The sequence below is a fragment of the Erithacus rubecula genome (assembly GCF_903797595.1).
Source record: "Erithacus rubecula genome assembly, chromosome: 2".
Classification (NCBI taxonomy): Eukaryota; Metazoa; Chordata; class Aves; order Passeriformes; family Muscicapidae; genus Erithacus; species Erithacus rubecula.
In genome coordinates, this window is record NC_136685.1 from 19,864,238 (window position 1) to 19,889,716 (window position 25,479).

Genomic DNA, 25,479 nt, shown 5'->3' on the forward strand with positions numbered 1-25,479 from the left:
TTCACAGTGGCTTATTGTGGACTTTTCTGCCACTTCATGTCCAAGGAAAACATTTACAGGACAAACAATTTTCTGCAATGGATGGATTAATTTGATAGTAGGTTTGAAACTCCTTTCTCAACTTGTACCTAAAACACATAACTCACTGTGAATGGCAATGGAAGCACAGGTTGTCCATATTCTGTATTCCCACCCCATGCACATAAAATCCTACTGTAGTGTCTGTCCTGCAGTCTCTGCAAGCTGTAGGCTCCCCTCTCTCTGAAGGTGTCACTGTTCTGCTTTGTGTCCCCCATACTCATCTCCTAAGCTGACCTTTCAGTGCTCTCACACCACTGAGAGGGGACTACTCTGCCTCTGGAACCACAGGGAACAGGAAAAGGACTTGGGATCATGGCACTTTGATTTGGGAAATAATGAAAAAAAAAGTGTTGAAACTAAAGACATTTTAAACTGTCATTAGGTATCTGTGTATTTGTAAATAAAACAGAAGAGCTACTGATTTGTTTCGACATGCAATATTTAATTATTGCTATGACACTAAGGCATGCTAAGGTTCAACTGAACTAACTGGTACTTGTCTAAAGGGTTCCTGGGAATTGGGTGTGGGTCCATTTGAAGCAGCAATATGATCAAAATTACCTTTTGAAGTCAACAATTACACACATATTTTGGGAATAATGTATATCAAAATAATTTCCAATTTGCAGCAGGGATGCAACCACTTGTTTCAAAGTAAAAGGCAGCCCCACATGCTGGAGGATATATACCTGTAGACATATATATGTATATATTATTACATAAATACATGGATGCCTGCCAGAAGGTGCTCTTTGCTCTTCCAGCCTTGACATTCTGAAGATGCTGAGAAACTCTTCCAAAATTGAGACAGTCTAGAAAGGAAATTCAGTTTTGGACAGGGCATGCTGTAGCACCCAGACAGGATGTCTGCAAAAGGGAGGATTGAGTATGACATAATGTGGAAGATGAGCCACACTACAGGAAGAACTACTTTGAAATACCTGAAGTGCATAATGAAACGCCTACAAAAAAGCTGTTACTAAGTATGGTTGTAGTATGGGTAGAAGATTCAGAAAGTACAACTGAACTATTTCAACATGGGTGTGGCTGCCAGCAACTTAAAAATGTGATCTTGCTTTGAGAGGGCAAGAAAGGCAGCAAAGACGAAGAAAATCCACAAGAAATACAAGAGCCAGTGATCTTGCTTTTGACATTATGGTCACAGTTCTTCATATATAAGTAAAAAAATCTCCTTCCTTGACAACTTAAAGGAATTATTTAAAGACAGTTCTGGCAAAGAATAATATTGAGGAAAGCTAAAACACATGCCCTTGGTACATAAGCCCACCATGTTGCTTGAGAGAGCAACTTCTTCCCAGCTTTTGCTTGATCAGCTTTATCATCCTTTTCAGGTTTCCCAGGCAGCACCTGCTGGAAAACGGGTTGATCAGCTAGGAAGTACTTCTTAAGTAAGAACTCCAGATTTTTACTTCACATCTCTCAGGCCCTGAGGTCTGTTTTCCCCTTCAGTGTTAGAAAATGGCTCTAACCATGTCCAGTACTTTGAAACAAATTTTTTCTCCCTTTTGTGAAAAAATGAATCGTCTTGTCTACAAGACCAATTTGCCAGAGCTTGCCATTAGGATCTCTGTCACTCAGTTGTGCCTGTTGTATGAAATCAGTGTTGTGGCTGAAGTTTCTTGCCCAGCATTTGCTGCTGACCAGGTCCCCCTGAGGTTAGTGCTGGGGAAGTGGCAGGAGTGCTCTGCCTGTGACTCACCTCAGTGGCACACAGGTAGAGCCTAGGCGTGAGGCACTCTGTCTACAGAGGAGTTCAGAGATTAAGAGAAGGCACAAGAGGTAGGTTTTGTCCCCAGAATTTCCCAAGCAACAGGTGTTGCTGGCTGCCTGTATGTAAACTCCTGAGGTGGTATACGAACAGATCTTAACTTTTCACAGAGTTCACGGGTCTGCCACAGCCCCTGGTATCACACTAGCAATTAAAAGCTAATGCACAAAACCCCTGCTGACCAGTTATCCCATTTTGGTGTCAGAACCCAGTTTTCCACAGGGAATGGAAACCAAGAACACGTCACACTGTCGATGCAGATTTTCCAGCTCTGGTCTCCCATCATTGATAGATTCAGGTTGGATTTCAGCTGCTCTAGGCAAATCTTCCACGTGACAGAAGCTGTGGCTTGCTTCTATTTGTCTTTTTTGGTCTCTCTTTTTGAGGAATCACCTGATCTGTTGTGGAACTGAGAGTTTCCCTGGCAAAACAGAGGCCCTGCCAGTCACTCCTGTTGAAGACACGGCGGGCGCGGGGCTGTCACACAGCCGAGGAAACCTCCCGGGGTGGCTTCAGTGACCTCGGGAGATTCAGCCTGAGTCACTGGGGTGACAACATCAATTGTCACACGTACGAGGAGAATCATGTAGCAGAACATCTTGACATCCATTTAATAGTGTGCTGCGTTTAATGAAACGGGGTAATTACAGCTAAATGCAGAGGCTGTGCCGCCACCGATATTCCTTTTCGCAGTCCATCTCGCTGAGCAGGCGCCTCTCGAGCGCTCGCTCCCGGGGGTGGCCGGGAAACGCTCCGTGTAAACAGCGCTCCCCCCGCCCGCGTGGTACAGCCGCGCCCCCCCATCCCGCGGCGCGCGGTGGTTGGCGCTGACGTCGGCGCATGCGCACAGGCGCCCGGCGGCTGCGGGCGGCGCTGTGGGGGCGCTGGGTCGAGCCGGGTCGAGCCGGGTTGGGGCTCCCCAGGCGGGTCGGGCCGGGCCGGGCCGGGCGCTCCTGGGGGACCGGGGAGCGCCGTCCCGTCATTGCGGGCAGCGCTGTGGGTGAGGAGCGGGATTTGCGCGTGGGGGCCGGTGTGGTGCGGGGCTCGGCGGCCGCGGGGGCGGGGAGGGTTGCGGTGCCGGTGCCGTGTCTGTGCGGGACCGCAGGAGCTGCCGCGGCCCAGCTGGAGCCGGCGCTTGCGGTACTGGGTCGCGCTCTTCAGGGCCTGGTCGTGCTATGTTTTGCCCTGGTTTTCCTCGGAGAGATGAGGGCGGGGGGGCTGCTGGAGCTTGGAGTCGGGCTTGGCAGGTGTGGTGCCGTGGAGTGGCGAAGGGCCTTTTCTGCCGGCCCATCCCCCTCCTGGAGCGGGGCACCTGCGGGCAAAGGGCAGGGCGAGCCGGCGCCCCGCGGGATGCGCCAGGGCAGCGGTGCTGCCATTGCTGCCTGCTGAAGCGAGGCGGGAGATCCTCGGTGGGCTTTGTGCTCTTTGCACTTGCGTTCACCTGACTCCCACACGCACAGGGCTGGTCAGCGCTCACAGGTTGCGGCGGGTGTGCTGGTCGTGCTCCTGTCACCTGTATGGTTCATAAACCGAGGTGGAGTTAAAATATTTCAATGTTGTCTGACGTTTCCCTCCCCACAAGCCTTTTGTTTTTGAACTGCAGCATATTCAGGAAGTTTCGGACAACTTGAGGCACTTGATGCTGGGATGTTCAACTAATTACACTGATGTTGCCAGTAATATGTAATAATGTTGCTTGTCTGCATTCCATACTCTATTTCCATTTTTGAATCTTCCTTTTTTTTTTCTTTTTTTTTTTTTCTTTTTTTTTTTTTTCGCTGATTGCAGAGCCTTGTTTTGAGCCATGATCATTTCAGCCCTTTTTGGTGTAAGTAGTCCCCATTACTGCATTAGTTTTCTGTAGTTTTATGTCCTGGATCTGTATTTGAGATTCTCAGTTGCACCCAAAGCTGTAGCAAATGCTGGAAAATCAGTGCGGGCAAAGCAGGGGAGTAGGACAATAACTGTGCAATGCTGTTGAAATAAAAGTTTCATGAGTAACAAAACAGGATTTGCTTCTTGTATTTTCTCTTCCTCTTTCTTGCCTTCCTACTTGACCCTCTTCTGCTTTTGCTTCAGTGCATTACTTTGTACTAGTAGGAACTTCACAGGCCAGTTGTAAATCTTGTTGCTTAAGGTTTTTTTTTTTTGTCTGTCTACCTGTCTTTGGGATGACTGTGCCTAATGGCAGCAGGAGCACAGTCATAACTGTGCAGTGGATGTGAGCCCTCTGTGGTTTAGAATCTATGTATGTGGATGTACTTAAAAATTCACTAAACTTTTTTCTCCTTGTTCCAGATGGAAGAGTTCATGATCACTGGTTTGCATAATTACAGAGGCTAAATAGGCGTGGAGGAGACTATAGTGGGGATGAGAAGTGTCAAAAGAGAAGAAATGAATCCTACAAATGATGATCCAGTGTTTGGGACCATTTTTGACTGGGACTATCTCTTATGGGAAATTCGTTTGACGTTTTTATCTGCTGGTTTTTTAATCTACTTGGGAGTATTTCTTCTGTCTCACTGGTTGTCATCTTGGAGAAGTACCACTTACCGTGCCTTGTATGCAAAGGAGAAGGTGTTTTGGAATATGGCAGTTACACGTGCTGTGTTTGGACTTCAGAGTTGTGTTGCTGGGTTATGGGCTTTGCTCATAGATCCCGTTTTTCATGCTGACAAAGTCTATTCACAGCAAAAGTGGAGTTGGTTTAACTGTTTAATAGCAGCTGGATTTTTCTTGCTTGAAAATGTAGCAGTTCATGTGTCCAACATTATTTTTAGAACATTTGATGTTTTCTTGGTAGTTCATCATTTACTTGCTTTTGGTGGCTTGGCTGGTTTAGTAATTAATGTGAAATCTGGACATTATCTGCCTTTGATGGGAATGTTGCTGGAGATGAGTACTCCCTCAACGTGCATTTCCTGGATGCTTCTGAAGGTAAGAATATGATAATTTTCAGATTGTTTGTAACAGTTTTCATGCATTTCACTTGTCTGTAAATAATCTCTATGGTTTGTTTGGATAGTTTTTCATCAAAACTGCGTTTATCCAGTTGATATCTGTGTTATTGTCATACCTGCTGTTGTCATGATGGCACTTGGGCAGGCCTCCAGGCAGTGTGGTGCTGTGTGCACGTGCACAGTGGGACCATAGATCCATACCAAGTTTGGCATGCCACACTGGAGTAACATTGTGGAGTAACATTGCATTATGAGGAAAAATGCCTGAGAGTGTGGGTATTTGTATTAGTTCTACAGATTCCTCAGTTCCTTGTCTTGAAGTAGCAATCTCACTTCTGCATACTTTGTGTTCTTACTTTTCTAGGCTGGCCGTGCTAACACCTTTTTCTGGAAGGCAAACCAGTGGGTGATGATCCATCTGTTCCACTGCCGCATGATTCTTACCTACCACATGTGGTGGGTGTGTATTTTCAACTGGAATTCTATTGTAGAAAATCTGGGACTTCTTCACTTCATTGTTTTATTCTCGGGATTATTTGCTGTTACACTAATACTTAACCCATACTGGACATACAAAAAAACTCAGCAACTCCTCAACCCAACTGACTGGAACTTCGAAAGTAAAGCAGTGGAAAACGGAAAATTAAATGGTGAAACACATCAAAAGAAGAGGATATAGCACTGAAGCAACAATTTTTCCAACAGGGTAACAGAAGACTACAATGCAAACTCATTCTTTGCACGTGAACTAGAAGATTTTGCAAGAAGCTCATTGACACAGTAACTCCTTGCTGGTTGTACTGTGTATGCACCACAAGTGTTGAAAAGCATCGTTTATGTTTCTTATATGTATACATAAAAGAACTTCAACTCTCATTATGAATTACACCAACAATTTGTCACATTGGACAGTATTTCATAATTTAGTAGTGATGTGCTCCCTAATGGCATGTTTTTTTTTCCTTAATGCTTCAAAGTAGCTTTACAGTAAGTCATAAGTCATCTATTAGCTCAGCTTCAATCAAGTTTAACTTGAATCCTATTTCACATATGATGGAGATACTGATACTGAAAATTATGTTAAATTGTTTATTAAGAACAATTATGATCCAAGTTAGGTATGGGTACCTAATTCCTGTGTACCAGTGAATCATTCCAAGTGGCAGAACTGGTCAGTATGCAGGTAGAATGCAGTCATGGCCCATGTTTGGGTCTTGTTGTTGGTTGGTTTGTGGGTTTGGGGTTTTTTTTGGGTATTTGGTTTTTTTTCTTTTTTTAAGTGCACTTAAGGAACAGGAAAATAATTTTTGAGTTTGAGTGTTTGCTGTCAAAGTTGTGGTTTTCAGGTTGCCCTCAGTATGGGAGGAGTTCATACCCTTCAAAACCATGCATATGGAGATCCTTGCATTTGCCATATGAATGGTCCTTAAGGTAGTCATAGTGGCCCCTTCTGGACTTGAAATCAATGAAATCAATGAAAGTGGCAACATCAGAAGGTGACCCTGTATTGTCCTTGAAAAAAATGCTGCTTGATAAGTAAAATTATTTTGTTTGTAGGTTCCACATGAGGGATCATGCAATTAGTTCCTCTAGTGCTTCTGTTATGGCTCCTCTTATTTTTGAGAATGCACTGAGGTTTTTTTAAATGGTTTCAGAATCCAAGGTGACTTCTCTATGGAGGAAAGCCCATATCACCTTGTGTAGGAATTTGGTTGTTTTAATATTTTTATTTTAACTACCAAGTGACACTAACAATCCATTGCACTTTATCTGCCACGTGACAAAAATCTTTCCTTGACCTGAGAAACTGAGTTGCTCTTTAGATAGGTACTAATGGTGATGGATGTTCTCCCACTTATATTGGTTTGATGGCTCCTGGGTGAAATGTTGGGAAGTGGATGGAGGGATAAAGATCATGACAGAAGAGAGTGACGCCTAGTGGCAGGAGAATGACAGGGTATTAGTTTTGGTGCTTGGAACATATGAGATTTTAAAAAATGGTTAATTGGAACTCCATGTGACATGACTGCTACACAGATTTATTTCCCAAAGCATTAAGACTGGGTAAGTTCAAGCTGTGAAGAATTTTAGATCAAGCCATGAATTAAAGGCTTTGTGGACTGATCTGTGGTGGAGCATATTGTTTTAAATGTCTGAGGGAAGTGCTCCATTTTATTAATTTTTGGTGGGAATGTCTTTGATTTGTTCTGAGTGAAGGGAGTGGTTGGGTTGCTGTGTTCCCCAAATCACTGTGTGTGAGCACAGAGTTGAATTCCTGTTCTGTAACAGGGAGGAAACTTCTTACTTTAGGTCACAAATAGATAGCCAGATCTTGTTGATAATGATGTGGTTAATATCTGAAATTTCCTATTCAAAAGCAGGTTGAGAGGGTGACAGTAATTTTACCCAGCAGCTCTGTCTGTTATTGTACTGATATTTAATAGATAAAATCTAAATTTCAAGCTACCTTCTTATTTCTAAGCTGGGCAGAATGAAGTTGCAGTGTTGTCTGCATGGGCACCATCCTATAGTAAAAAGGGTTCTCAAAAGTTTGAAATAGTGGACCTGGCTTGAGGAGTTGTATGTGGAAGAGTAATGTTGAAAATACTATGGAAGAAACTAGAGGGATGAATTCCCTTCCTCTGGAACAAAAAAATATTATCTGAATGCATATCTTTCAGAATCCAAACCTCACTTGCAGGAGTTCTGGGGAGAAAGGCAGAGAATAAGACATCAGGTATCAGAATGATGGTGTACTCTATGAAGCTTAAAACTTGAAGGTTTGGATTTGATGAAGCAAGGTAATAATTGTAAAATCTCAGCTGCAGAATTCTGAAGTATCCTAACAGAAAATCAGAAGTTTGGGATAAATGTGTAATTCTTATAGTGGATGGCTAAAGAATGTGGAATTCACTTAAGAATATGAAATTTCTCTGTGCTAAAATAAAAGAATATGGAGGGGTAGGGGGTTAGTAGTGAATTGAGACTGAAAAAAGACAGGTGGGAATTTATGTAATAGCACCAGATGTCTAAAGTTTAATATTTTATATTCTTGATTTGTATAACTTTATTAATAGAATTTAAAATCTTTCATTAAAATTATGTTTTTATCATCATAATGCAATCTTTTTAGTTTGCATCCTAGTGTGAGTTTTTTCACAAAAAGGCTGTTAGGGTTTGCATGTCTTAACTGTGTAATGAATATATAGAGCCCCTGTTAACCTAAATGCTGGTAGACCTGCTAGATCAAGAAAGCTATGCAATAAAGCAAATAACAGCACTTATTTTATTTCTGTTGTTTAGCAGTACTTTATAGTCCAGCTAGAAATACAACACAACAAAAATATACAGAACTTTCTTCTTCATCTTCTTCATGGCTTAGTGTTGGTGTAACCAATTCTGTTACACAAGGTCTCTTTTTTAATACTTGAGTATAAAAGGACCTTTTATAAAGGCATGTAGCAATAGGACAAGAATAATGGCTTTAAACTAGAAGAGGGGAGAGCTAGAATGAATTGGGAAGAAATTGTTCCCTGTGAGGGTGGTGAGGCCCTGGAACAGGTTGCCCAGAGAAGTTGTGGATACCTCATCCCTGGAAATGTTCAAGGCAAGGTTGGATGGGGCTTTGAACAGCCAGCAGGAGGGTTGGAACTGGATAATCTGTAAGGTCTCTTCCAATCCCAAACTTCTGGGATTCCTTTTTTGTTTTTTCTGGTTTATTATTGTGGAAGTCACATTGCTGTGAAACAAGTCTGAAAAAATTCTTGAACAGAGGATTTTGGTGTTTATTTATCATTGTAACTAAGTGCTCTTTTTCAGCCCTAAGGTAGAGTAGCCATATCTTGTTTGTAAATTTTGTTTTAGTGAAACTCATCTCAGTTCTGTTGGGCCTTCTTAAACAACATCATTACAATCCTATTTAGGAAAGTTCAGTCAGCTTCAGTAGTGGCTGGGTTGGGTTACAGGGTATGCTGCTATGGATTTGGAAAACTTGCATAATATGATTTTGAGTGAATTGTTTGCCAAAAGTGACTTCTAGGGACTTGGCACTGCTTTCTTGTTGAACAAGAAAAAACCCAAACAACAAAAACTCAAACCAGCAAACTGTGGTGAGGATAGTGGTGTTCAGTTGTTTTGGTTTGGGTTTTTTTTGTTTTTTTAAAGAAAAATGTCTGATCTGAGACACCTTGTCCAGTCTTCTGGTTCTTACTGTCTTCATACAACATTCCTAAATCAGAGTTTGTGTTTTCCTCCATTTCTATCCAATGTTTTTTCCAAAACTTGTCATTGTTTTGGAACCCCTGAACCCACCAATTTTTAAATTTTTATTCTTACTTAGAGTACTGGTCATGATCTTGGAGGAGTCACATTACCACCATGAAATTTTTGTCTAATAGTTTTCAATACATCCAGTCTGGCCCGTCTTCCACTAAATATTCATGTCCAAGTCTTTCATAGTGTTTTTGTGTTTTCTTGATAACATGGATTAAATACTAATGTGATATGTAGTTATAAGAAACCCTCTTTAACCTCAGGGAGGCTCCTCTTTAAAGTGAATTTAAAGGTGTTAAGCAAACTCAAGTCTGCTCTTGTACAATATAACGTGTTGAAAAGCATCTTTACACTGTACATAAATAAAAGTATTTTATTGAATAGCTGTCTATCATGAGTTTCATTTACTGATTAAAATAATCCCTGTTATTTTTTACTTGCTATTTGTAGTTTAAACAGTTTTTGCAGTGCATGCACTAAAACAGTGATTTATTTTGAAATGTTAAACTTGACAAAGGTAATATCATATTAATGGAAATAGCTATAAAAATCTTGTGAACCAATGTCCCTTCACCAGCATTTCATGTTACTCCTACAAACATGTTTAGAACACTAGAAGTTGTGCCATATGTAAGTATGTATTTAAAAACAGTTAAAAACCATCTCTTGGAAACGACCCTTCTGACTTGTGTATTTGATGTGTGGTCCATTTTTGCATTAGGCTCTGACTGTGAAGATACTTCATTTGGTACCACATGATGCTTCATGGTTTAGTATAAGCTACCTTAAATAAACAACAAAAACAACAAACATAAAGACTGAAAACTTGCCCCATTGTAAAATAGTAAAGTACAGTTCTAAGCGTTTCTTTCAGGATGTTTTCCAGGAATTAATTCCTGATGCTTTTTAGATTAGTGAGTCAAAGGAACACAGCATCATTACTGGCATTTTAATTATTATAAGAATGCACAGTGCAAGCAACTGGTTGGCTGCCTCTGCAATGAAGTCCACAAGATTAATTAAAGCAGAAGCAAGATGTTCGTGTGTACAGCTCCACTAACTGTGAGATGTGTGCAGGTACAGACTGGGATGAGAAGAACAATGTATAATAGTGTTCATATGAATAAAATCCTTTTTTTTTTTTTTTTTTTTTTTTTTTTTGGTAGATGATCTGTAAAATGAATTTAAATGTTATTGTTTTGCTATTCCCGTGTTTCAATTAATAGGTAAACACATTTTACTTTGTAATGTTAAACATTCTCAGAAAAATATTGGAGCAGACTTGTGCCAACAATGTTATACAGCAGTTACAGTCTTTTGGTCTTGTGTCAGTGCAATGTTAACTTAAATTTGAACAAAAAAATGCAAGCAGTGATCATTAACGAAGTAAATGATGCCTGTTGATGTAGTTGTCAGCCCCCAGATCTGTTTCTAGTGTTGGATCTAGTGCACTGGATCTGATTGACAAATTAACCTTTTCTGCTAGTGGTGGTGCCACAAAACAGGAACAAATATTTTGCAGCACATTTTGCCTCTTTACCTCTTTTCCCTAAGTTGAACACTGGTGCATGGGGGGAATGATGATGATGCAGAAAACCTGCAAGGCCATAGCAGACCTTGTTCACAGCTTGGAAGGAGTGGAGCCTGCTCACCCATCCACAAATTAGAAAGCAAGGAAATTGGCTGTTCAGCATTGCTTGCTGCTATTGTGTGTTCTGAGAGCCAGTAAGGGTCACTTCTGAGTACTTAGGAATATGACCTGAGCAGAGAAAGTGGAAATTTAATACTAGCTCTGTCAAATGCAGTGTTTCTGATCTGAAATTTGTATTTCCTTGTATGATTGTAGCTGCCTCTGCTCCTTTGACTTCTTGGCTCACGTTAGTGTGCTGTATAAGCTAACAGTGTTTTCACCACTATGTCCTCCTTAAAGAATTGTGAGGTTTTAGTACTGGTAATTGATTATGGCAGCTCCAGATATTTGCTGGGATTTATATATTGCTATATAGATCTGCAACTTCCTTCTTTTGCCTTGCTGCCTCTACTACTAAAAGCAGTTTACCAGGTGAATGCTGCATGTTAATACTGAAGTTTAAGTTTATTCATTCAAATTTAAGCATGAGGCTTGCAACAAGAAGGGGACAAAATATACCTGAAAAAAGACTAATTTTGTAGAAGGTAGAGAGTTGACTTTCCTATGTTTCTCAACCTTGCAGTTCTGCTGTCAGGATCTTTAAAGTGTAAATCAAGGTGATAACTATGATACCTTGAAAAACAAAGCCATGCAGACAAACTACTGAGGCATATAGAGTACTTTTACATGGAGGTTTGCATAGAATAGGCATATAGCATCTAACAAGAGCTTGCTCATCTTGTTTTGTGGATTGTATTTACAGGAAGAAAGTGTATCCTGGAAAGCAGCAGTAGCCTTCCTTCCTAAGGAGTCATTATGAGTTAAATCACAAAAAAGCCAGGAGGCTTTGGGATGAGGTAGATGGAACTGGTTGTTACATTGACATTGTATACTGCTGTGGTTACATATAGAATATATAGTTTTTCTGATGCTTTAACTCTTTTTTTCTTTCTCAGCATCATATTGAGTATTACTGTGACACTGGTTGAGGCTAAATTTAAAAACTTTTTAGGACATCAAAATTGCTAAACAATATATTGCCCAAGGCAGAAAGAGCCTAAGGTCTATTCTAATTTAAAGTAATTTATTCTTGTATCGTCACTGCCTTTTTATCTTACATAATTATTTTTCACCCCTGGAGACTCCTTTGCATATTCATGAGTACAACCCAATCTGCTCTTTTGTTTTGCCAGCCATCCTAATACTTTTTGTTTGTCACTTTTCCCACTTGAATTCCTTTTTATTACATGTTGGCAGCTTAGAGTTGTACATAGCATGTGATTTAAAGTCTTCTCAGTATCCTGTATTACACCAGAACCTCATTCCCTCTCCTGGGAAGAGTTCTGCTCTGGCCAAAGGCCGCATTTGTCTTTCAGGGTTGCGTGGCCTCAGTGCTTTGTGGTGCTTCTGAGAGGAAATTCACTCAAGTTTTGCCCTTTATCAGCTTCAGGATGAAGAAGAACCATCAGAGAAAAGTGAAAAACTGGAAGTAGGAATGTTGTGTTATGGAAACAACTAGTGCATATGACAGTCTGGGGTGTGGGTGCCCAGGCCCTGGGAGCAGCAGTGGCTCCTTGCGGGGAGGCCAGGGCTGCCCCAGCCAAACTCAGCCGGATCCAAACGGATCCAAGCGGATCCAGCCAGATCGAACCCCCCGCGGCAAGGAGCTGAGCCACGGGCGGGATCATCATCGGGGGAAATGTAGGTAAAAGGCAGAAACCCTGCACAAGAGTGAGGAGAGCAACATGAGAGCACCAAGTTCAGTGAAGAAGGAGGGGGAGCAGCTGCTCCAGGGCACCAGAGCAGATTCACCTGCAGCCATGGAGGAGCCCTTGGAGGAGCAGGTTTATCCTGAAGGACTGCAGCCTGTGGGAAGCACCCACACTAAAGCAGAGGAGAAATGAGAGGAGGAAGAAGTACAGGGAGGAGCTGTTATTGACTGACCACAGTCCCGGTTCCCATCCCACTGTCCCCCCTCAGGGTGGAGGAGGCCAAGGAGTTGGAAATGGAGTGATGTTGAGCCTGGTGAGAAGGAAGAACAGAGGGGGCAGCTATTTTTTACTTTTGTCTTTGTTTCTTATCATCCCATTTTTAATATTAATTGGCAAAAAATGAATTTGCCCCAAGTTGAGTCTGTTTGGCCCATGACAGTAGTTGCTAAGGGATCTTCTTGTCTTCATTTTGACCTACAAGATTTCCATCTTATTTTCTCCCACAATCCTGCTGATGAGGAGGAATGAGAGAGCAGCTGGGTGAAGGTGCTGCCAAGGTAAACCCATCACAAGAAGTTATGGCATCACCTGTACTATCACGTACCATTCATGACAATAAGAGCTCTGCTCCTGAGAAATATTAAAATGTAGGAAAATTTATACCTAGTCTGTCTGAATTGGCAGTCTGAGAATTTGACTTGCAAATACTCCTCATAAAAGAAGGAAAGAAGTGAAATGAAATGCATTAATGAAAGAAGTTCTAGTGCTGGTAAAAGATCACAATATTGTAAAATTTAATTGTCAGGTTAACCTGTACTGGTGTGCTCAGAACTGAGGAACTGTCTCACGGTAGTGGTGCTGGTGCTTCAGGAAGATGTGGAAGATGAGTCAGCAGTAAGCATCAAAACAGAATGTGAGTAAACAGTGGTTTTATATATCCAAATGTTATTTTTGATGTAATAGTCTTAATTTAAGAAAACTGTATTTTAAAATGTGTATGATATAATATATATCATATATAAAAATTTAAAAAGTATTGTCACTCAATCTGGTTTGGTAAAGAATGTAGAGGGGACCTGTAACTTTACAAGGCTCCAGCATGTGTTCTGCAGATGCTCGAGTTAAGCAAGCTCATTGGATGTCCTGGCTTGGAGTGGATTCTGAGGGGTAAGGAGATGATATCCTGTCTTCATGGGGGACACAGCTGGGAACAACTGAATTTCCAGTGGATGAGTACTCCCTAGGAAAAAGTGCCAGCTACATCATCTGTTAAATGGAAGAATCTGAGAAAACTGGGCTTTGCTGAGGAACTTGATAACCTAAGTTTTAGTTGTTTTGTTCAGATTCCATGCAGTATTTTGGAAAGCATGCTATCAGAATGATGGCTTATAGCTTAGGTGTCATAAATTTAGGTGTACATTCAACAATGCCAATTTCCATTATGTTAACAGTGGAGACAGCCATTATCTGTACTCTAGTTATCAACAACTAATTATGGGTGGATAAATAATGATTTTATGATTGCAATTATTAGGGTGCTAATTATTCCTGCTAATAGGCAGTTATAAAACAGTAGGAAAGTGTGAGTTATTTTGAAATGTAATTTTTCTAAGTTGATCTGCTGTTGTTGGATTTGTCCAACAAAGTTTCCACAGTAACCTTTTCTTGGAATATATGTATGGTGACCAGAATCAAAAGGAGAAGTTGTCAAAGATCAAAAGGGTTCACAAAAAGACTTGCAGAAGGATTTCAATTTTGCCTGAGATAATTGTAAAAGATGAGATAATCTGTGAAAGGTAATTATGAAAGGGAGAATTTATTGCATAGAGATTGTGAGATAAGTGTCAAAAGGAGAAGGATATTACTAGTAAATGGTATTTTTTATTACAGAATCAAGCTAGTTGTACTTGGTTTAGGTATGTGTCTGTTTTTTGAAGTGGCCTCTAATGATAACTACTTATTGAGCAGTTTGCCAAAGATTGATTCCCCACTTTTTCAGCTCCTGAAATGATAGCTTGGTGTGAAATGCAATGTATTTTAAAAATTACAAAAGCAACAGGATAAAATGGTCTCTGATGGAACTGAGTGCTGTCTGATATGAACTGGACATCATCATGGTATTCCTGGCCTTAACTTTTACTATGACCCAATTTTCTTGTTTTCTTTCACAGAACCTATAGAGTCATGTGAAAGCTATTTTGAGTCAATGCCATAATGAACTACATTAAAAAGAAATAATGTTGTGAAAACAGAAACATTTTTTGAAAGGAATAGTTTGAAAAAATTTGTGATTCAGACTGTGAACTCACACAAAGACTTTGTAGTTGTGAATCTGTGTTGTTAAACTACAGACAGAGAGAAAATGTAGGGGAAAATGCGGATTAATCAAATATCAAATGCCATCATTTTCTAGTAATGTTTTCCTGTAATGACAATGAATTTTCTGTTTACTGAGAGTATTTATTACTTACTGTAGAATGAGTTTACTTAAATGGGCAGGGATCACTGCTGGATGACACATGGATCTTGGAACAGCATTTAGCTCAAAGATTTCATTCTTAAAAGTGGTCCAAATATTTCAGGCAATACTTAACTATATTAAACAGTTGTAATGACTTATAATTTATTTAAGAATTTATAATATACTTAAGGGCATTTATTTTTATTGAAGTGTGAGAGATGTGTTCACGGATATATTGTAAGGTACACATTTGCAAAGTGATTGCATCTTGTAAAGGTTTTCCGTTTTAACTAAGTGGCACGGTCAGTCCCGAGTGTACAAGTGGTCGGTGTTACTCTCAGGACAGGCGTCCCACACTCGGGTGGCACTGGCTTTGGGTGGCTGTGCGGTTGGATGGTCACCGCGGGTCTGCAGCGATTCTCGCTGGCAGGACTGTCACGAGAGAAGGATGCAAACAGCAACAACGTTCGGCATGAGGTGCCGGCGTCTCTAGATAGCATTTAATTTGAAAACTATGATTGGATTTTAAGTTATAAATGAGATTAATATCCAAAGCAGCGCCGTGGCCCAGTGTGTCGTGCTCGGGGCTATCCGTGAGCAGGAGGCTGAGTGTGTCGGGGGTGCAGCCCCGGGTCGGGGTGCCATGCTGGAGGCGCAGCCGGCCCGCTCCGCTCTGTCCCCGCCGCACCGAGGGCGGGGGACGGCGGGAGGAGCTCCCGGTGCGGGCGGCAGGAATGCGGCGGGCCCGGGGACAGAGGTGCCGCCCCGTCCCGGCCCGGCCCGGCCCGGCCCGGCCCGCGGGGCAGCTGCGATCCGGCGGGGGCGGGCGCTGAGGGCGGCGGCGGCCGCGGCGAGGCGGGGCCGGGCCGGGGCAGGGCGGGCGGCTCCCGCCGGCGCTCTGGAGCTCCGCCCGGCGGCCAGTGCGAGCTCCGCGGGAGTGACGTGTCCGGGCTGCGGGGCAGGAGCGGGGCGGAGCGCGCCGGGCCGGGCCGGGCGGCGGCCGCCTCGCAGCGTTTGGCGGCGGCTCCGGCCGCGGCGGCGGAGGTGGGTGCTCGCTTCGCGCCGGGTCTCGCTCCGGTGCTGTCACGGGGAGTGCGCTCCTCGGAGGGTGGGCTCGGTGCTCGGTGCGGAGCCGCCCTGCAGGGCGGGGGCTGCGGGGGCTGCGGGGGCTCGGGGCGGCGGGCGCTGGACACCGGCGGGAGTTCGGCGGGGGACCCGCCGGGGGAGGAGGGCGGGACGCGCCGTGTGGGATTGCCATTGAACAGGTTTTACCGTGCGAGGTGGGTCACTGCAGCGAGGGGTCCGTGAAGCGCCTTGGCCAAACTTCTCGCTGTTGAGCCGAGGTGAAGTTTCTTCCGCGAGGTTTCCGCGGGGGATTCTCGTGGGCGCTGCTCCGTGTTCGCGGCGCGGGCAGCCGCCGGCCCCGGCTTCCCTCCCCTCTCCATCAGCCACGGACGCGGCTATGGAAAATAGATCTCCCGTGGGGGCTGGAGTTCCTTTCCTCCCCCGTTCTTCAAAGCTGGTGTCGACCAGTTTTTTAGTTGGCATCTGCAATTATATTGGTTGTTTTGAAACGGGGAAATTACTTCTTCAATAAATACTGTCCTTTTATGTATTTTTTTTTCCCTTTGGTTTCTTTGTAATTAACGGTGCAGCTATTGGAGTTACATAGTTGTTTGTGGTGATCCCAAACCTTGCAGTTGATTTTGCAAGACGCCCTGTGCTTACAGGGTAGAGTAAGAAGAGCTTTAAAAGATTGCCCAGTCATGCACTGGACGGGCGAGTGAGTAAGCTGTGTCAATAGGCAGTACCAAGTGCCTGGAAAGGCAGCTATTGATAATTTGACCACAGCAAAGGCTTATTTTACAGATTTTTAGATGGTGTTTGTATTTTTGGCCAAAACAATTTTATCCATCTTAAATTCTGTCCTCTTTCATTTACATATTTCTTCAATCCTTTTTTTTCCCCCAGAAATACTAAGATCACGGCTTTTACCTTGATCTAGCAGGTTTTAAGTTGTTTAATTGCAATGTAAAAAACACCCTTTTTTTCAGTCATGCAGTTTAACTGTTAACAATAAAAGTTGTAGAGTTGGGGTCTTTTTTCACGAGTCAGAAAATAAAAAATATTGCTTAACAACTGTTCTGTGCTAAATAAATACAGTGAGTTTATACCAACACTGTTAGTTTGTGGCTATTTTTATTGTAAATTAAAGAATATTTTTCCTAAAACCTTCACTCTGCTTGGTGAACCCAGGTGAAAAATCTGTTCTGTGGTAGAAATGAAGTATAACTTTTTAAAAATTTTCTGTTGGCATTCTGGAGACACAGGTTTGTTGCCCGAATGTGGGACATGTTCGATGCCTACGACTTCAAGCCCATTATTCAGGCAGAGGTTCTGGCTGTTCAGCTGTATCCTTCAATGGGCCCTTCATTCTTTTCACTTGGGTGATCTGTTTGATCTTGATAATCTGTCTGACTTGCTTTGTTTAATCCATCTTGTCTTTTTTTTTTTTTTTCCCTCCTTCTCACCCCCAGGCTTAGTACTCCATGAACTAGTTACATGTGTTTATCTGGTTGTGAACAGTAGTTCTTTAGATGCTACCTTGAAATCCGATGTTTCCGGAAGCTTTGCTGTGAGATTTCGAGATTTTTTATAACATATTCTATGGATTCCTTAGATTACCCATGGCATTGTACATGAGATGTGACTTACTGTGTGAGTGATGGCAGGTGTCTTGTGGTGGCACTGGGTTTCCAGTGTGTGGGGCTTCTGTGGCTGATACCCACAGGTGGATGTGGTAGGAGAAAGGACCATGGAAGCAAACAGACACGTGAGTAATGGGCTGTCCATCACCTCCTGCTGAGTGTGGGGACCTGGCAGCATCCTGTGGGTTTGCAGGGTATGGAGAGGAGCCCCAGTGCTGTGTGATGGGTGTGTGCAGTCTGGCATTACAGCTCTGAGATGTGGAAGCCAAATGTAAAAATCTTGTGCTTTGGCTCTGACAGCCAGTGATGAGCACACTAAAGTACTGAAAAGGGGTTGCCTCCTTCCCTCCCTGCTGAGCTCTCTTTGACCCTGAGCTATGCTAATGTTTAGCAGGTAGGTTATGATTTCACTCATCAGTAGACAGCAAAAATCCTTTCCCATACTGGAATTCTATAAAACAAGCTTTATCTTGCCAGGCTGGGCTGGATGGGGTCTGAGCAACCTGGTCTGGTGGAAAATGTCCCTGCCTCATACATGGCAAGGGGGTTGGAACTTGGATGATTTTTAAGGTCCCTTCCAACCCAAACCATTCTACAATTCTGTGAAGAAATCTCAACAGCAGAGGAGTTCTTCAGCTGATTCTGAGCTGTTTAGGAATCATTGCATAGTTTATATAAACATTTGAAGGAAGACAACAAACCTGAAGGGCTATTGTTAGACTTCATAATTGTTAACGGAATTTAATGCAGTTGGGAATAGTACATTGCTTATTTATAAACCAGGAAGTCTGCCTCTATATTAATTAGAAATTATTTTTAGAATCTGATGTAGAAAATTTATAAACTTCGGTCTATTCCTGAAGCAGCCAGGAAGAAAAGCTGCAGTCCAGAAGGAGATTTTGATTCAGACTTTCAGACTAAACTTTCTATGTTGTACAAAGCTGCAGTCAGTTTATTTGTGCACTGTTCTCAGTTTTATTAGTGATGGAGAAATGAGCTGACGTGCTTCTTTTCTTCATTTTACGTAAGTGGGTCAGTAATTTTGTGCTTATGTACAGTGACTTCTATTTCACTTTTTTCTTTATGAATTTCCATTTGCAGTTTTACTTTAGAATGTTAGAAGGGATCCCATGAAGTTGTCATATGGTTTCTAAAAGGATTTTTTAAACTGTCTTTCTGTAAGTTGAGCCTCTTGATGGTTTTTTGAGCTGTAATTTCTGGATTATCCTTGTATGGTTCTTGTGGAATATCTATTGCAGCAGTTGTGCCTTAGAGAAACTTCCTTTGGAGTTACAGTGTTAAACACTGTGAATGCAATTGTTCTTACTTTTTTACATTTTGAATGTTATAATGAAACAACAAATGAGGTTTCATTGATAGTGATATGAATTAATCTTTCATTTTGGGTGTATTCGACAACACGCTTCAAGGGAAACATTTTACATATCTAAGATCTTATTTTGTTAAAATTAGCATTTATTACAAATAATTTTTGCCCATTCCTTTTAATACAGTGTCATTCTTGTTATTACGTCTGTTAGTGGAAAATCAATATTGTTAAATTCATTTCTGTATTTAGAGGTAGTTTGGCAAGTAGAAAAGGTACAAGTCTGGATACTCGGAAATTTTCAGAGATTGGTTCATAAACTGAAGCCTGACAATTACTTAGAGGAGACTGCAGGTGTATCATGAGGGAGAGAGGCTCTTTGTTATAAAGAGGTAGGAGGCACATGAGCAAGGTAAACCAGAATTCTTATTATGGACCTATACAACTATGTCTTAGCATTCTTTTTGTTTTCAAATCTTTCTCAGTAATGTCACTGTATGTGTGAGCATGTGGTATGCAGAGAGCAGAATATTGTGACTCATGTTTTGTCACATATCCATGGCAGAAAACTGCTGCATTATTATTAGCATCTCTTGAGATTTTAATCCGTTGGACATTTTCTTATTGTAAAGAATCTTGAGTTTTACTTGCACCAAAATAGTGTAGGTTATTTTGAAACCAGGAACATGTAAAAATAGAACTTGTTTTTAAGGGAGTGATGACAAGTAATGCTAAACAAGAGTTGAAAAATATGTTTTCAAACTTGTGTTCTTAGATCAAAAACTTGATTCATGTTTATTCTGAAATGCCTGAATCAGCAAGACTGTGGGAAGTGATGCATAACTGCACAACATTGATTATGCCCTACATGTCCACTGCTCACTCAGGAAGCCTGAAGCTTAATGTCAAATGCGTGGGTGAAGCAGTTAAGCAGAGCAAAATAAATTGTTCTACTTACGTGCTGCTGAATAGGGGCATTATCTTGCAAAAATCTGTTTCAGTGACTTACTGTACTGTACGATACTTGTTACTTGGGACTGAACCATGAATGTTAACTATTAGGATCCAAGCTCAAGGTCAAACATTCATTCTTGTTTCTCTTCTGTAATCTCTTGTTTCTCAAAATGCATTTAAAAATTGCAGAAATCATATGGATATTTTTTCCTTAGAGATACAAACTGTACATCTCAAAAACTTCCAAGAAAGAGGGTAAACATTATTTCCTCATCTGCAAAATGGGGTAATAACGTATTGAGAAGTAGATGGCAATATTTAGATTTCCTGGTAGGCTCACAATGAGTCTCAAGCTTATGTCTCTTGATTTTATATTTTTCATTTTTCTAAGGCATTCTCAGTCTCATCCTCAGTGTCCTTTTAGAATTTCATACTTAATATTCAATATTGTTGCAAACCATGGATTGAATAATTTGAGTTTTAAAAACTTCACTTTCAAATTGTAGAAGATTGAGAAGAATGATATCTAGTAGATAATTTCCAAATCAAGGAAAGAGTGAAGACTGCTGCTGTTTGAACTAGATGCAGAACTTAGACTTCTGTGGGAATCTAGCTTCCATTATACATTTTTTGAAGACAGGGGCTATTCTTTGCAGGAACTATTACTATTTTTCTTTCTTCCTGTAATTAATGATTTAACAGCTGCATTACCTGCTTTCTGATTTATTTGAATAAAATTTTGGTGTTTGAAAGTCAATGGAAATAGTCTTATTTTTCTACAGCATGCATTTTAACTTTTATTAGAAATGTATTTCTGTATTTTACTCCATGTATTTTTGAAACTCAGTAATAAGACTATTTATATTCTTAATAACTTTATTTACTAGGTGAAATGCATTTGTTCAACTTGATGATTTTCTAATGATCAGATAGTGTGTGTTGTCCTTGATGAGAAACAACATGATTACTTTTCCAAGGGCAGTGGTACCCAAAGAGCTGAAAATGTTTGGGTAAAGTGTCTCTGGATTGCAGGCAGCAGTAGTAACTGAATATCCATTTCAGTGTATCCTTTCACTTGCATCGTTGGAAACAGCTTCTGGTGGAAATTTTCATCAGTTGTCATCAGTCTCTTGAAAGACAACCTGTGCTGTGTGAAACTAGGATGCAAAGATTTAGTGCAAGTTGAGACAAGACTTTCTGCTTTTGTAATGAATGTCTGACTAATGTACAGGGGAGGGGAAAAATGCTGTATTGACTGTATCCATAAATAACATTTCCATGGCTTTTCAAGTTAAGACCTTAATTTGCTGGAGAATGAAACCATGTTTCTGGAGGTGATATGTATTTTATTACTGTATTTTATATATAAGGGTGATCACAATTAATATGCTAAATGGTATTTTGGTGCTGCATTTTTAATAAAAAGCATTTCTAAACTCTCTGCATCCTAATTCTAATTACCATGTATTCTAATAATATGTATGCAACTGAGCCCTCTATAGGTTTACATCACAACTGAAGTGGGCTGCAGCATATAGGGATCTTCTCTGCTTAAAAAATAGAAACCTTGATGAGGATATTTCCAATTAAGGTAGTTCTTCATATTCAACATTGGAAGGAACTAATCTGAATTAAATTTAAAAAAGGAAATTGCAGAAATATGATTGTTTTTCCAGATGAAGTTACTTGCTGGAGATCAAATTATATCACAAATTAAGAATAATACTCCTTATAGTAATGAATTTTTATTTTGCTTGCATGTGGGACAAGGATTTTTGTCTTGACCCAGTGATGCAGTTTTCTAGTTTGTTGACACAGAAGAAAAACAGATCACTCATGGCTTAAAGCATATGATGCCAGTGTTCCCTTTTAGTTCTTCAGATTCTTGCAATTTGTTGCAGTACTCTTGACCTCCAGGATGGTCTGCAAATCCTGGGGTGATTCCTGTCTTCTTACTTTAGGTATTCAAACAATTGCCAGGACAAAAGACAGGAGCAAGACTCATTCACTAAAAAAGTTAGGTGTCCTAAGTGCACGTTTGGGAACCTCTTCCTTTTCGTGGTTTACTTTTTATCTTTATTCCTCTCATTCCCCAAACACTTGTAGGTCATGTCTTTTATAAAGTAAATATGTTGCTACTGAGCTTTAATGAAACCATATGCTTGTGTTGGATTCAGCAGGGTCTTTTGCAGAATGTGACTGTGATCTAGGTGGGTGTGCTGCCAGGTAGGTGGAAGCCTGGAGGGATGGTTGGGTTTGGAGGTGGCTGGTTGGCTGTAAGATGAGGCTGATAGCCAGTGGGGAGCCCCAGCTGTCCATCACAGGATGTGTCCAGTTTAATGATATGCATGAAGTGGAAGTTGACCAGCCCTTGCTCACGGAGTTTGCAAGTGACACCAAACTGGGGAAAAGGGGAGGGCAGTGGATGTTCTTGAGATTCAGGCTGTCATTCAGAAGGACTTGGGTGGACTGGGGAAGCTGGCTGGCAAGAACTCTGTGGAATTCAGCAGTGAGGAGGGTAAGGTTACACACCCAGGAAGGAATGTTTCCTTGGAGGGGAAGAGTACCTCTCACTCAGCACTTGTCAGACCACACCTGCAGCATTTCATCCAGTTTTGTGTCCACACCTCACCCCAGTGCAAGAGAGATGAAGATAAAACTAAGCAAGTTCAGTACAAGGCTGCAGTTGTTTCAGGGAGTAGCAGCAGTGTCCTGGAGAAGAAAAAACTTCTTGGGGGTCTGGCACTGTTTTTTTCTAGAAGGACAACAGAACAAGGTGTCAGGATGCCTGACATGGTTTAGAGATTTTCCAGTATCTCAGTAAATAAAGCAGCCTGGTCTCACTTGGTAGTGGGCTTGGCTTGGAGCAGCAGGTTGGACTACATGACCTCCTGCCAACCTGAACAAATCTATCATGCAGTGGTTGTGCAATTTGCCTTGCAGTAGTAATCTGTAGAGGGGAGGAACATAAATACTAAAAATTTAACAACACTGATTGCAATGTGATCAGGATCCTTTAGACAAATCTACAAATGCAATCTTTGCTTCCCTCTTTTTCCTTCCTTTAGGTGATGTACTGATCAGGAATCTAAGTGTAGAAAAGTTGTAAGTAATATCCTTTAAAAAGAAAGATTAGAAAACCCATCTTCAGCCATGTTTTTGGGCTATGTCTGTGGATTGCTTATTTTTCAGGGCTTGTGCTGCTGTATTTTCTCTGGTTTTGAGCAGTTTGGTGTGAGAAAGGGGAGCAGAAAAAGAAGCAAAGTAGCTTTTGTCAAAGTGGTTTTCATTCTGAAAAACATTCATCTCTGCATATCTGGCCTTGTTTGAATTGCTGTAAGAAATAGAATGTCACCCAGATTTAACTTAGCCAAGAATTGTGCTTCCTTGTAATTTTCTGCCTGAACCTATGTACTTCCTTTTTATTTCATTGGTTGTGATTTCAGTAATTTTCTTTGCTAAATTTAAAGATAAAATTTGTATAGAACAGTTGTCTTAGCTATTAATAAAAGGAAATATATGTCAAAAGAAATATGATTCAGTCTTGATACTGACTTCTTTAATGGCTTATAGCATGGGATGGGAAGCTGCCATAATAGAAATGGCTGTTTCATTCATACTCACTGTAGACACCTCTAAAAAATTTTACAGTCTATGTTTCGTAGGAATAATTTGTATGGAGAACAAATTGTACAAGCAGTTTTTATTTTTTCTGTCTGTTAAAGAGCTACAGGAGGAAAAAAATAGGCAATTAACCTACCCTCTGCCTTCTTCTATCTTGTAATTTCTCTGGATTGCTGGAAGAGTCTTCATAGCAAATTTCAGCAAGAGTTACTTCCCAATGGGAATTTTGTATTTCTAGGTGGAAGAAGACTCAATTGGGCATTATACAACAATATTCACTAAGAGATGTGGACACAAAGGGATTTTAGACATTTATGAGCTTTATCTTCGCAAGTTTTCTTGTTTTGATGTTTTTGCAGTTTAATTTTTAGACTCTCAGGCTTTCTCAGAGACATTGCATTTCTGCTTGGACTAAACTTTCTCTACCAGTCACAGTTTCTACGAAATCAGTCTCCTTGATTCAGCTTCTGTTTCCTATCATGAAATGTTCATTCTCTCTGCAGTGCTAACAACGAAGAGTCCTGATGTTGCTGCAGTTACAGTGCACACACCCTAAAGAGGAGGTATGTGAGTCACCTTTTCAGTTCTTAGGGTGATAGAGCTGACAAAGCTTGGGTGCACGTGCCCCTTGGGAGCTCAGTACATAAGTTCTGTGCCTCCAGGTCTGAATGCTGCACTGCCTTGTAGTTTTGGCAGAGTTTGTGCTGGTGCCATTTTTGTTGCATTCTGACTTCTGCACAAGCAGTGGAAAATAGTTTTGTTGAAGTGGAAATGCAGATGTTGATCAGTATTTGTAATCATTTAGCTGAGAACTGATGGTCTGTTGTTTGTTCCACAATTAGAGGAAACTGTTGAGCAAAATCAAATCTGCAGATGCAGGTGAGAAGCCTAGTCCTGGAGCAAAAAGGAGTTACCAGAGGTTAGGAGAAAGGAAAACTGAGTCTCAGAGCAGAAGGCTGACATTCTTCTGTGGTCTTTGGACAAGGACAAAGGAGTCTTTGCTTTGTTTCATTTGCTGAAATTGCCCTTTGCTGTGGAATCAGAACTTCAGTCTCAGATTTTGCAGGTATTAGCACTTTGAGGTTGTGAGGTCTGCTGTGGAACATCACAGACTCTCACTTCCTTCAGTAGCAGCTTCCATGGTCAAAGGTGAGTGTAGTTGGTGGAAAATTTGAGGTGTTGGGAGCTGTGCTTAGGGAATATTCCACACTTGCATGATTTTGGTTTCTGGTGTGAGTGCCATTGGATTTCTGATTGCTTGAATTGTGGAGGACTTCTCTGCATTAGAAACATTGCCCATAAACATCTGTTTTTAATGTGTTATTTAAATTATTTTTCTTTTTTTCCTTACATATCAACTTAAAACTTAGCATTGCAAACTTGGTCAGGAACTGAATATATTGCAGTATAATAAGGGTCTTGTTATGTTTTTGAAGTTACTAGCTAAACATCTGGAATAAAACCATGCTATTGTGCTACAAGTAGGTTTTTATTTTTAATAGTAGTACCTTAGGCTTGGAATAGGGAGAAAGGAGACAATCTGTAGACCACTTTTGTGGCCCACAGCTATCACTGCTGTCTCTACCCACATCTGAAGCAAAGGAGGTTATGAGCATCAAGTCAGGTGAATTCCTTTCACATCTGGATGCCAATGGGAAGTGTTAAACTTTCAGCTAAGTAACTCTGAGAGCTTCTTTTTGTCCCTTTGTTCCTGTGATTGCTGTAGAATCTGGAGTGGTGCAGTTTGAGTCATTAAACAGGGGTTATACTGTATTTGAGAAGACAATGCTATATGGGGGAGAAGAGCTCTGTATTTTTATAGCCTAGTAGCACATACGTTTCATGTTTAATAAGGATTTTTTTTCTTTTTGCAGTTTTAAAAATACCTTTGGAACAAAATCATTATATCCTGCATCTTAAAAGCTGTTAATTTTTAAAATATGTTGAATTTTATGTTGAAA

The 25,479-nt window shown here is 41.1% G+C and overlaps 2 protein-coding genes across 6 annotated transcripts in view; both read left to right on the plus strand.

Annotated features, from left to right (window-relative positions):
• Positions 1-2,781: 2,781 nt before the first annotated feature.
• CLN8 (CLN8 transmembrane ER and ERGIC protein) lies at positions 2,782-8,110 on the plus strand. Its single transcript, XM_079326320.1, has 3 exons — positions 2,782-2,870; positions 4,169-4,807; positions 5,195-8,110. Exons 2-3 carry the CDS (start codon positions 4,241-4,243, stop codon positions 5,507-5,509), a joined length of 882 nt encoding a protein of 293 aa, XP_079182446.1. The 5' UTR covers positions 2,782-2,870; positions 4,169-4,240; the 3' UTR covers positions 5,510-8,110.
• Positions 8,111-15,759: 7,649 nt separating this feature from the next.
• ARHGEF10 (Rho guanine nucleotide exchange factor 10) overlaps positions 15,760-25,479 on the plus strand; it is a 105,320-nt gene continuing 95,600 nt past the window's right edge. Inside the window, exons 1-2 of one of the 5 annotated variants that reach the window (XM_079297951.1) lie at positions 15,760-15,949; positions 24,022-24,081. The gene's annotated coding sequence lies outside the window, so the exon portion shown is untranslated. Of the gene's footprint in view, positions 15,950-16,164; positions 16,186-16,229; positions 16,249-24,021; positions 24,082-25,479 lie in introns of those variants that run through there. The other 4 variants (XM_079297950.1, XM_079297954.1, XM_079297952.1 and 1 more) reach the window with 4 other exon arrangements.